Here is a 12,976-nt window from a genome sequence, read left to right on the forward strand (position 1 = left end):
TCTACCTCCTCACTCGTCTCACCTAACTCAGCCACTTAATGTTGGGTGCTTTAGTGTTCTTAAACGCATGTATGGGCGTCAAATTGAGACCTTTATTAAGGCTCATATAAACCATATTACAAAGGTTGAGTTTTTTATAGCTTTCCACGCAGCTTATAACCAGTCAATAACAACTCAAAACGCCAAAGCTGGATTTCGCGGAGCTGGTTTAGTGCCCTTTGATCCGCAAGTAATCATTTCAAAGCTAGACGTCAAGTTGTGGACTCCTACACCTACAGGACCCCCCTCTATAGACGCTGATCCTTGGGTTTCTCAAACGCCTCGCAACCCAATAGATGCTCTCTCACAGACTACTCTAGTTAAAAATCGCATTGCACGGCACCAAGGAAGCTCGCCAACCCCCATTTTTGCTACTGTTACTGCATTAGCTAAAGGGACAGAGATTTTGGCACATGAAATGACTTTATTGTCAGCTGAAGTCCGCACCCTTCGAGCAGCAAACGAAGCTCTTAGCAAACACCGGAGGGCTAAAAAGTCTCGTGTCCGTCAAGGGTGTGCACTTTCTGTAGGGGATGCACATGATGATTTGTCCCAAAGGGCAGTTACGGAGCAAATAAATCGCGAGAAGCGCTCTGGAGGGGTTGGTAGGAATGAGGGGCAACCAGGTGTACGACATTGTGGCACTTGCGGGGGGGCTGGCCATAATGCACGAACTTGTCAGGAGGTCATAGAAGTACTTAGCTCATCAGATTCTGAATAGTTTTAGTTTTAATACATGTTGTGGTTGTTTAATTATACCTTACAGTGGTGGGTATAAAAAAGTTTCACGACTCGGTGACATTCACGACTCGGTGTACAACCACGTTAATGCTATTAGCTTTGCAATACTCTTGAAAACCAGCTGACTCGTGACTCTCATGCCCATCTAGCACTAGCATTCGATATGTCCCTTTTGTACGACTGAGAGTGTGTTTGTCAAAGTGTCTTAGCCATTCGAGACCTGTCTCATTGTTGGCCCATCCATTAGAAGTAGGTTTAATAACCCAATCTTGAGGAAGGCCACCCTCAGTGTACCAGCTAGCAAGCTGGTTTTTGCCTTGAACCACCAAAAATTGAGGAATGTCGAAACCTTCACTATTGACACAAACACTTGCTATAGCCCATTCTCGATTGCCAGGCTGAATAGCTTTGCCTCTGCCACGTCGATCGGCGCATGTAACAAACATTCCAGGACAGATGATACTGTAACACTGACTTCTAAATGATAGAAGACACAGAGGTTTCGTGCGTAAGGTTGACTTGACAGAGGAGGCAGGGGATTAGACACAAAGGCTTTCCAAGTAACACGTTACAGTATTGTAAAGAATACTATATTGAGTTGAGCACGAAGCTCCTATCTAAGGAAATACTATCTACTTATATAGTGGCGTCGTGCCTCATGGGTAATCTGGATAGTTGGCGGATAGCTAGATATTCAGGATAGTTCGTGGATAGCTCAACTATCCAATATCCACTAGTTTCTGCAACTATCCATTAGCCCCGTCACATGGCAGCCTACCCCGCTTGCCCCCTGTGACTCACACGTCACGTTACTAGGCCCTGGCCCTGTAACCATGACGTCATGTTACTGTAGCCGTAACAGATACCCATCATAAAGCCAGTCTCATCAAAGTTGTAGAAATCACAGTCTTGAATCCCATATTTGGCTCGCATATTCTCTACCAGTCGGAACCACACTCCAATGAGCTCAGGATCTTTGCAAAGAGCTCTTTGGAAGTCATAAACGCGATTAAAACACGTCTTTAACTCTGGACACCGTTGTACAAATCAATGCGCCCAGAGCTTTCTGACACATTGTCCTCCATGCTATTCTAGTACATAATTCGCTATATCTTCTACACCAGCCAGCCGGGGTGCAAATCCTCTTTTTATTGAGATCAAGGATATATCCAATAATCACCTCCTCTTCTACTTCAGTCAACTTCTGGCAATTAGCCTTAAGTTTGTGATGAGATGTTCAGCCAGTCATTCTATAAGAGAGCGTAGTATAAGGGACATTGTAGAGTTTTGCAGCAGAGCGACGACTAAGTTTCTTAGATGATCAGATAGCCTCGATAGCTAAGATGATTCGTGCTTCTTGGGATTGGATTTCCATTGTTGGTTGTTAAGAAAATGCGTGTTAAATTTGGTAGGTAGTAAACTCAAGAAAAGTGATCCGCTTGGTGATATGATCCGCTCAGTGATAAACCACGTTAGTTATATATAATAATGAGTAATGCTTTTACCAACCCCTATTTGCAATATCAAGTGCCTATGGTGCAGCCCTAGCCTACTGTCATACTGACATTCGTTGCACTCAGTTTGCTATCAAACTCAAGAGCAAACTTAGAAATCTCCTCCTCAAACCTACAAGTCACTATACATATTTTGGCTTATCACACCAACAACAAGAGCAATACTACTCAACGATTGCTACAACCATCTATGATTCATTACACGTCATCGCTCCTTAGTTACTGGGCCGATATTACCACATAGCATATCTCTACAACCCTCTATGATTCATTACATGACATCACTCATACTACCACATGACATATCTCTACCAACTAGAGGCCTAGGAGCATGAACGATAGCTCTAAAAGCTCCTACGAACCTCTATGATTCATTACATGTCATCGCTCTTTAGTTACCCACAAGATTGGTTAAGTTATGACATAATTTGTCTATGACATAATTTGTCTATAGGGGTACTCTGACCTTGGACCTCCTTTTACTTCCTATAGGCTACGAACCTAAGAGATGGTTCTATGGGATTATCTTACATCGACTACAGTTACCAAGCCTGGTTAGTCATGGAAAGTCTTGGAAAATGAGAGAACTACACTCCTTTAGCATAAATAGGATTGCCCTTTCCTTAAGAAAGGGCAAGCAGACAATACAGTAAATCGACTATCACATACTTCCACGTCTTTTCCAAGCTTCCAAGCATTCATCTTGTTACTCCTTGTTTCTGAAAAGTCAGTGAGGTGCTAACCTCTGACTTATCCCTGAGTTCTCAGACTCAACATTTGTTACAACTTGTCTAAACCACTCCACTACATCATACTCATGATTGCTGCGTTGTGGAATAGTCTAAGCTACAACCCTTTGGCTCTGTTTCCTAAGACAGTGTGTTGTCTTAGTAAAATCACCCCTTCCTTGGGTGGCTAGATTCTCACATCTGGTGCACCCACCATTACACCTACCCAACTGCCGCCTCACGAACTCTCAACCGATACCGCTGGCGAACGTTGGCTTGAATTGCCCCAAACCAGTGATGAAACTAGTGATTCTACTACCCTCAAAGACTCTCTAGCAGCTACAGCTCAAAGCACTTTAGCTTAGAGTAGCTAGGCTAATGGTGTTATAACATCGAAAAGGGGGTGGGGGGAAGGGGCTTACGAAAGACTAAAAGACAATGATTCTCCAGCTTTGCATCTAAAAAAGTGATATATATGGTGTTATTGCAGATGATCCTTTTGGCAGCTTATAACTAAGGAGGCGGAACACTTGCTAGGTTTAACCCATAACTCTCTTAGAAGAGTTATTACCAGTCTTATTCGAGAGCGCCAGAGCGAAGTCTCATTACAGCCAGAAGGACGCAGTAGAGAAGAAGATCCCCCTTCTTCATATAAGGATGCAGTTGACCAGTGGATTAATATCGTTGATATACGGGCTAATAAGGAATCGATTCGAGATGCAGCAAAAGGGACAAAGGAAGTAGAAACTGAAGCGTCTGTTACATGGCGAACTGCTCAAACTACCTGGTTCTCACATCAAAATCTATCAAACTTAATAGAGTCTTCTATTCCACCTTCTTCTAAGTCAATCCTCTCCGAGTCTATCCTCTCTGATTCTCATATTTCTGAGTCCCCTACACTGTCAACTTTAGCTTCTCAACCAAGACGAAAGCCGAAACAGCGCACTGAAGACCCCCCTCTACCCTCTCATAAAGATGCGATCCTTGAAATAGCTTAGAGTATCACAAGGACTGCTGAGCTTTCTGCAAGCGCTGATGCTGCTAAGCGGTCGAACGCAAAAGCTATTGAGAGTGTTGAATCAAAACTCCAAGAACTATGTGCAGATGTGAGTCAAATACTACATCTATTACAACAGACGCATTAGAGTACAGATGGATAGAAAGGGATATAATAGATATAACGTGCATGTATAACGAAAGTGCCAAACAAGCGAAAGTGCCAAAATCATGCGGTGACCAACCCCCCCAACTAAATGTTAAATTCCTCCACAACAAAACATGCGCCATAAAAATGATGAAAGCAAATTAGTGCTAGCTATCCAAGCTATGCAAAGTGACCCAAATTTGCGCCTTCGAGTTGCAGCTAGGATCTATTCCGTAGACCACCGCAAGCTACGTCACCGTTTACAAGGCGTACCTTCACGACGCGATATCCAAGCCAACTTACGGAAATTAAGTAACTGTCATACTGACATTAGTTGCACTCAGTTTGCTATCAAACTCAAGAGCAAACTTAGAAATCTCCTCCTCAAACCTACAAGTCACCATACATATCTTGGCTTATCACACCAACAACAGAAGCAATACTACTCAACGATTGCTGCAAACTCTTCTACTACATCTGTTTATGCTACATACATCACGGCATATCATTTGAACACTCATTGAACAAGTTATTAAGAAAATCTCCTCCTTAAGGGGGTGGGCCAATACTACCACATGGCATATCTCTACCAACTAGAGGCCTAGGAACATGAACGATAGCTCTAGAAGCTTCTACAACCCTCTATGATTCATTACACGTCATCGCTCCTTAGTTACCCACAAGATTGGTTAAGTTATGACATAATTTATCTATAGGTACTCTGACCTTGGACCTCCTTTTCACTTCCTATAGGCTAGGAACCCAAGAGATGGTTCTATGGGATTCTCTTACGTTCACTACATGATTAGCAAGCTAGTTGTGGGTCGCACTTGATTTCTAATACATTTACCAAGCCTGGTTAGTCATGGAAAGTCATGGAAAATGAGAGAACTACACTCCTTTGGCATAAATAGGATTGCCCTTTCCTTAAGAAAGGGCAAGCAGGCAATACAGTAAATCGACTAGCACATACTTCCACGTCTTTTCCAAGCTTCCAAGCATTGATCTTGTTATTCTCTGTTTTTGAAAAGTCAGTGAGGTGCTAACCTCTGACTTACCCCTGAGTTCTCAGACTCAACATTTGTTGCAACTTGTCTAAACCACTTCACCACATCATACACCTGATTGCTGCGTTGTGGAATAGTCTAAGCTACAACCCTTTGGCTCTGTTTCCTAAGACAGTGTGTTGTCTTAGTAAATTCATCCCTTCCTTGGGTGGCTAGATTCTCATATCTGGTGCACCCACCATTACATCTAGCCACCCAAGGAAGGGATGAATTTACTAAGACAACACACTGTCTTAGGAAACAGAGCCAAAGGGTTGTAGCTTAGACTATTCCACAACGCAGCAATCAGGTGTATGATGTGGTGAAGTGGTTTAGACAAGTTGCAACAAATGTTGAGTCTGAGAACTCAGGGGTAAGTCAGAGGTTAGCACCTCACTGACTTTTCAAAAACAGAGAATAACAAGATCAATGCTTGGAAGCTTGGAAAAGACGTAGAAGTATGTGCTAGTCGATTTACTGTATTGCCTGCTTGCCCTTTCTTAAGGAAAGGGCAATCCTATTTATGCCAAAGGAGTGTAGTTCTCTCATTTTCCATGACTTTCCATGACTAACCAGGCTTGGTAAATGTATTAGAAATCAAGTGCGACCCACAACTAGCTTGCTAATCATGTAGTGAACGTAAGAGAATCCCATAGAACCATCTCTTGGGTTCCTAGCCTATAGGAAGTGAAAAGGAGGTCCAAGGTCAGAGTACCTATAGACAAATTATGTCATAACTTAACCAATCTTGTGGGTAACTAAGGAGCGATGACGTGTAATGAATCATAGAGGGTTGTAGAAGCTTCTAGAGCTATCGTTCATGTTCCTAGGCCTCTAGTTGGTAGAGATATGCCATGTGGTAGTATTGGCCCACCCCCTTAAGGAGGAGATTTTCTTAATAACTTGTTCAATGAGTGTTCAAATGATATGCCGTGATGTATGTAGCATAAACAGATGTAGTAGAAGAGTTTGCAGCAATCGTTGAGTAGTATTGCTTCTGTTGTTGGTGTGATAAGCCAAGATATGTATGGTGACTTGTAGGTTTGAAGAGGAGATTTCTAAGTTTGCTCTTGAGTTTGATAGCAAACTGAGTGCAACGAATGTCAGTATGACACTAGATTCTCATATCTGGTGCACCCACCATTACAGTAACCTAGAAATCAGTTCTTGTTCAGTATATACTTGACTTAGCTGCTAAAGGGTTCCCTCCTCAGTTGTCTATTGTTGAAGATATGGCAAATTGACTACTTGCAACACGTGACGCGCCACGCGTCGGGTCACGTTGGGCTTCAAACTTTGTTAAGCGCCATGTAGAGCTCCGGACACGCTTCCAGCGAAAATACGACTACCAGAGGGCTAAGTGCGAAGATCCAGAAGTCATTCGTGGCTGGTTTGAGCTTGTATGGAACACAATTCTAAAGTATGGCATCAACAATGCAGATATCTACAACTTTGATGAGACTGGGTTTATGATGGGCGTCATCTCAAGCGCAACGGTAGTAACGAGCTCAGATGGGCGGGCAAAGGCAAAAAAGGTGCAGCCTGGCAATCGGGAATGGGTTACAGTAATCCAAGGCGTTAGTTCTCAAGGTTGGGCAGTGCCGCCATTTGTCATTGTGGCAGGTAAAACCCACCTTGCATCTTGGTATGAGAATAGCGGATTTCCAGCAGATTGGGTAATCGCTGTTACTGCAAATGGCTGGACTACAAACGAGAGAGGTATGGATTGGATTCAGCATTTTGAGAAGCACACAAAGCCCCGGAGTGTTGGTGGTTATCGCTTGTTAGTCCTTGATGGTCATGAGAGCCACCACTCAGACAAGTTTGAGGAGTACTGCAAAGAACACAACATTATTACGCTTTGTATGCCTGCTCACTCTTCCCATATACTCCAACCACTTGATGTTGGCTGTTTGGCCCATTAAAGAGAGCTTACGGTCGGCAAATTGAAGATATGATGCGGCTCATATTATTCACATTACGAAGGATGACTTCTTTCCTGCCTTCCACGCTGCATTTAACATTGCAATGACAGAAAGCAATATTCAGGGAGGGTTCCGAGGTGCTGGGCTTCTTCCATTTAGCCCTGAGAGTGTAATATCTACACTTGACCTTAGGTTTAAGACGCCAACACCTCCAACCTCTCGCTCAAACACCGCTCAACCATGGGTTTCTCAGACACCAAATAACCCAACTGAAGCTGTATCACAGTCTACTTTCATTAAAAACCGAATTGCGCATCATCAAAATAGCTCTCCAACCTCAATCTATGCAGCTGTTGACCAGTTTACAAAGGGTGCATCGCAAATAATGCATCAATTAGCATTGTTAAAAGCAGAGAACCAAAACCTGCGACAGGCAAATGAAGTGCTAAGCAAGTGCCGGAGAGCTAAAAAAACACGACTACAGCAAGGAGGATCACTTAGTCAACAGGTAGCACAGGAGCTACAGGACGAGAGGGACGTTGTGCAGCAAGTAGAGCAAGAAATAAGGGCAAGTAGTGGTCGGAAGCCAAGGGAAGAAACCCATGCACGTCGCTGTGGCAAGTGTGGTGAGACTGGACACAATGCGCGCACTTGTCAGATTGTAATAGACAGGTCCGAGGAAGAGGACTCCGAGTAGTTTTAATTAATTTATATTGTTGTGGTGGATTTATCGCAATTCTTATGGGGTAGTCGCGATATTTTGGCACTTTCGCTTGTTTGGCACTTTCGTTATACATGCACGTTACATGTATATAGTTTATAGGGAATCACAGGCGGATCACCATATGTACCTATATACAACGACATCTCCGGCTTCAAATTATCGTATATTACGCTATATACAGCAGCTAACTACTCTAGGCTAAAGCTACACCACATCGCAGCTCGCGAGTGTCCAGTCAGTACAGATCACGTTACTGCGCGTCACTTTCGCCTCACCCACTCCACTCCATCCGCTGTGACGCGCCTCCTATAGCGGAAGAAGCCTAGAAGGTCACTCTCTCACGCCAACAAGAGCTTCATTTGGCTACGAGTACCATCAGCTAGTCTACACCGTAATTGTTAAAGTTATTCTCCTTTGATCACGGCCTCCACCTAGACAAGGGAAGGCCATGTCCAGCCAAAGAGCACCACGGCATATCGATAAGGAGGCACGCGAAGACGATGATCTCCAATATGGCCATGGGCCCTTGAGCAAGGAAGAACTCGAGGCCAAGTGAGTCAAACCCCACCCTCTATGGCCCCCATATTGCGATGAGACCATGCTCACTGGCCATCATCAAGGTATCCAAACCGCCCTCTCAACCAGCACAAGACCCTCCCGTTCCATGAACTCTTGGTCTCCCTCTTCACTCCATTGAGCGAGAACAAGAAGAAGCCAACCGGCCCCTCAGCTGCCGGTCGCGCCAAGCGTGGGCCTCATGGGCCAACCCATCAGTCTCCTCATGGAGTCCGCCGCATCATTATCGAGCGTTTTATTTCTCGGTGGAGGAGCGAGGTCGGCCATGACTTTTATCCTGCATTGCGTCTTATTATTCCCGAGAAAGACCGTGACCGTGCGATGTATGGGCTGAAGGAGAAAACAATCGGCAGGCTACTTGTTAAGCTAATGAAAATCAATAAGAACTCCGAGGATGGCTATAATCTACTCAATTGGAAGCTGCCAGGCCAGACATTCGCAAGTAGGATGGCAGGAGACTTTGCGGGAAGATGCTTTGAGGTACTATCAAAGAGGCCGATGAGGACATCAATGGGCAATATGCGAATTGCGGAGGTCAACCAGCTGTTGGACCAGCTATCTTCCGCGCCTAAAGAGGAGGCGCAGCTACCAATTTTCCAGATATTCTATAATAGGATGAACGCTGATGAGCTGATGTGGTTAATTCGAGTAATCCTCAGGCAGATGAAAGTTGGTGCTTCGGAGAAGACATTCCTTGATTTATGGCACCCAGATGGAGAAACTTTATTCAATGTTTCCTCAAGTCTTCGCCGGGTATGTTGGGAACTCACGGATCCTTCCATCCGCCTAGAAGGAAACGAGACAGGAGTTACGCTCATGCAATGTTTCCAGCCGCAATTAGCTCAGTTCCAAATGCATTCATTTCACAGGATGGTCGACAACATGAGGCCTACCCCGGAAGACACCGAGTTCTGGATTGAGGAGAAGCTGGATGGTGAAAGGATGCAAATGCACATGGTCGAGGATGATTCAGTTCCAGGGGGGAGGAGGTTTGGGTTTTGGTCCCGAAAGGCCAAAGACTACACCTATCTCTATGGCAGTGGGTTCGAGGATGAAAATGGCGCCATAACGAGCCATTTGAAAAAAGCCTTCGATTCGGGTGTTAGAAACTTGATCCTCGACGGCGAAATGATAACCTGGGATCCCGAGGCAGATATAATGGTCCCATTCGGTACTCTTAAAACTGCTGCCCTGTCTGAACAGCGCAACCCATTTGCTGGCAATGGCCCGCGTCCACTCTTCCGAATTTTCGACATCATCTACTTGAATGATGAGCCTCTAACTCAGTATACTCTTCGTGACCGACGCCGAGCTCTCGAAAGATGCATCACGAACGTTCACCGAAGGTTTGAAGTTCATTCTTATAACTCGGCACATTCTGTAGAAGCCATAGAGCCTCTGCTCCGGAAGGTCGTGGCGGAAGCTTCTGAAGGTCTAGTGCTCAAGAATCCTCGCTCCATCTACCGCCTCAACTCGCGTAATGACGACTGGATGAAGGTGAAGCCAGAGTACATGACCGGCTTTGGCGAGTCTCTAGACTGCATCGTCATTGGTGGTTATTATGGCTCCGGGCATCGGGGAGGCCGCCTTTCGAGCTTTCTTTGTGGACTAAGGGTTGATCAAAACCACATACAAAAGGGAGCGGATCCAATGAAGTGTTATTCGTTCTTCAAGGTTGGAGGCGGGTTCAAGGCCGAGGATTACGCCAATATTAGACACCATACAGAGAATAAATGGGTGGATTGGGACCCAAGGAAGCCGCCCATACCCTTAATCGAGCTAGCAGGAGGTGAAGCTCAGTTCGAAAGGCCGGATGTATGGATCAGACCTTGCGACTCAGTAGTTGTATCCGTCAAAGCCGCCTCCGTATGCGCCAGCGACTCGTTCAGGGTGGGTTTGACGCTACGCTTTCCGCGCTTCAAGCACCTACGGATGGACAGGGACTGGAGTACTTCACTGAGTATTCAAGAATTCATAGATTTGAAGTCAAGATTGGAGGATGAAAGCAGAGAAAAGGAATTCACGGTCGACACTCGGCGCAAGGCGGCGAAGACATCTAAGAAGCAACTTCTAGTCGCAGGGAATGATAATAAAGCGACTAAGCCATATGCGGGGCAGGGTTCAGACGCGTTCCATGGCCTAAATTTCTGCGTGCTGAGTGAAGCTACAAAGTTGCCCAAAAAGAGCAAGGTGGAGCTAGAACAGTACATTAAGGCAAATGGCGGCTCCATATTTCAGAGTCCTACGACACAAGCAGATACGATCGTTATTGCAGATAAGAAAGTTGTGAAGGTGGCCAGCTTAATGAAGAGCGGGTTACAGAACGTGGTGAGGCCAAGATGGTTGTTTGATGCCGTTCTGCAGTACGAAGCTGACCCCGGGCGGGAGACGCATTTGGTGCTTTTTGAGCCGCGGCACATGTTTTACACGGTCCAGCATGAGATAGAAAGGGTCCAGCAAAATGTCGATAGGTTTGGTGACAGCTATGCACGCGATGTGGGGGCCACGGAGTTGAAGGAAATATGCGATAATATGCCCAAGGAAGAGCTGGAAAGTGGTCTCGAAACAGACAGACTATTAAGTCAGCTACAGGGGGGGCACCATGATCTCGGATTGAGAGATATGAAGGGCTTCATGTTCTCGGATTTTTGTGCGCATATTGCTGGCTGGCAAAGAAGCGAAGAAGTAGCAGATTTGAGTGAGGACGGTCTACGGTGCTTGTTAGTGGAGCATAAGTTAAGATTCGGATTGGCAAGTATCAAATCGGACTTGGAGGATACAAATATCACACATATCGTTGTGCAGGAGGGTCTTGACAGGTTGAAATCTATCAGGGAGAAAATTTCGCATAGGAGGGTAGTGCCGCGAATTATCACACTCGAGTGGGTTGAGGACAGTTGGAGGGAAGGAACACTTCTGGATGAAGATAGATATGCACCAGGAGGTTAGTTAGGGTTTCGTTTGCCACACCGCCTGGCTGAGATGGTATTCCAAGATCCTACCTGTATCAAGGAACAATCACGAGTAGCGTAGTAGAAAGGGACTAGACGAGTGCTATTCTCAGTTCAGACCAGGTCCAGTACCTCTAAACGCCAATATAATAGCTCACTAACTCAACTCGAGTCTACTTCCCAATAGTCAGGAACAACCTATCACCCACATCTCCGAAGCCTGGACATATCATCCCTTTCTCATTAACATCATTGTCCAACCCCGCAAGCCATATCTCTGTTCCCTCCGGCCATTCCGCTGCTGCTCGCACCACCCCCGGGAGAGCTCCCAAAACAGCCAGCACAATCAATTTCTCAACACCCCATTCTCGTAGCGTTTGAATGGCCGCGGCACATGTACCACCCGTAGCAATGACGGGGTCGAGCAGGATCGCGAGTTTCGAGGAAGATGAGTTGCGAGCTGGAGCTGCCGATGGAGAGCCAGCAGCCGGGATATGGTAGGGCAGATTGTTGTAGTATTCGACGGGGGAGAGGGTGGTGGGCTCGCGGAAAAGCCCGAGGTGGTGGACGGGAACTGGTTCTGGAAGGACGGTTTGGATGGCTTAACGGACGTCAGCATTGAGTAGGATATTAGACTGGATTCAGAGCAGAGAGTGAGACGAACCATCGAGCATGCCAAGACCTGATCTCAGAATTGGGACGAGGGATATTGACTCTGGGGCTACCGTAGATGTGGTATATTCATAGCCAAGAGTGGTTTTCTCCTAACTTCGGTATCAGATATGGGCATAGAATGCAGGACACTCTCCTCATACGCACAATGGGTCCATCCCTCACAGTCAACCCAGCTGCTGTGGCTTCGACCGCTATAATGGTTGATATCTCGTGCAACAAAGCCCTGGTTTCGCGGGCACCGGCTTTGGTCGATCTCAGCTGTGAAAGCTTTGCTTGCACGCATGGATGCCGGGATATGTGGACATTTGTTGGCAAGGAGGTGGCGGACATATTGACAACCACTGAAGTTATAACCACGCGTGTTAGCCATAGTTATAACGGGGAGGTTGGGGAGGGGGTGGATGAGGGCAACAAGGGAGGAGGGAGATATATACCAAAGTAGTAGGTAAGGGAACGGGTTGATTATTAGTAAATTCAACGATTATATATTGGAACGAAGAAAGAACAAATATAATATTCTGGTGCAGGACGAACGAGGTTGAGTAAATATAAGAGTAAGTAGAGTAAGATGGATGGGATGATGAGGAGAGAGCGACTTGTACGGTCTAAGAGTACCGCAGTACTATCTATCACTTATCTCTTTGTACTCGACTTGGAGCAATGGGGACCCAATATAGATGTATACAAATATATACATGTCAGTTAAGTTACTATGGGCTTGGTACAGGGGTAATAACCACAGCAAAAACATGATTTATCACTGCTGATTGTGCAGAATTATGTATAGTATGAACATAGAATTATTGTACTGGTACAAGAAGAAGCATGCGGGGTATGTACTCCTTATCAGCCACCGCATCCTCCGTCATCTTTCTCCCATAGTAAATTACGGCACAGCATACGGAGTACACTA

The 12,976-nt window shown here is 45.6% G+C and overlaps 2 protein-coding genes across 2 annotated transcripts; one reads left to right on the forward strand and one right to left on the reverse strand.

Annotated features, from left to right (window-relative positions):
- Positions 1-8,309: 8,309 nt before the first annotated feature.
- LIG4_1 (DNA ligase (ATP)) lies at positions 8,310-11,386 on the forward strand (the record flags this gene model as incomplete). Its single annotated transcript, XM_024465101.1, has 3 exons — positions 8,310-8,413; positions 8,482-11,087; positions 11,163-11,386. 3 exons carry the CDS (start codon positions 8,310-8,312, stop codon positions 11,384-11,386), a joined length of 2,934 nt encoding a protein of 977 aa, XP_024327296.1.
- A 175-nt stretch (positions 11,387-11,561) lies between these two features.
- Positions 11,562-12,393, reverse strand: VC83_01423 (uncharacterized protein; the record flags this gene model as incomplete). The annotated part of the gene is made up of 3 exons (XM_024465102.1): positions 11,562-11,989; positions 12,053-12,152; positions 12,208-12,393. 3 exons carry the CDS (start codon positions 12,391-12,393, stop codon positions 11,562-11,564), a joined length of 714 nt encoding a protein of 237 aa, XP_024327297.1.
- Between the last annotated feature and the right edge of the window lie 583 nt (positions 12,394-12,976).

This window comes from Pseudogymnoascus destructans (genome assembly GCF_001641265.1).
Source record: "Pseudogymnoascus destructans isolate 20631-21 unplaced genomic scaffold scaffold_3, whole genome shotgun sequence".
NCBI lineage: Eukaryota > Fungi > Ascomycota > Leotiomycetes > Thelebolales > Thelebolaceae > Pseudogymnoascus > Pseudogymnoascus destructans.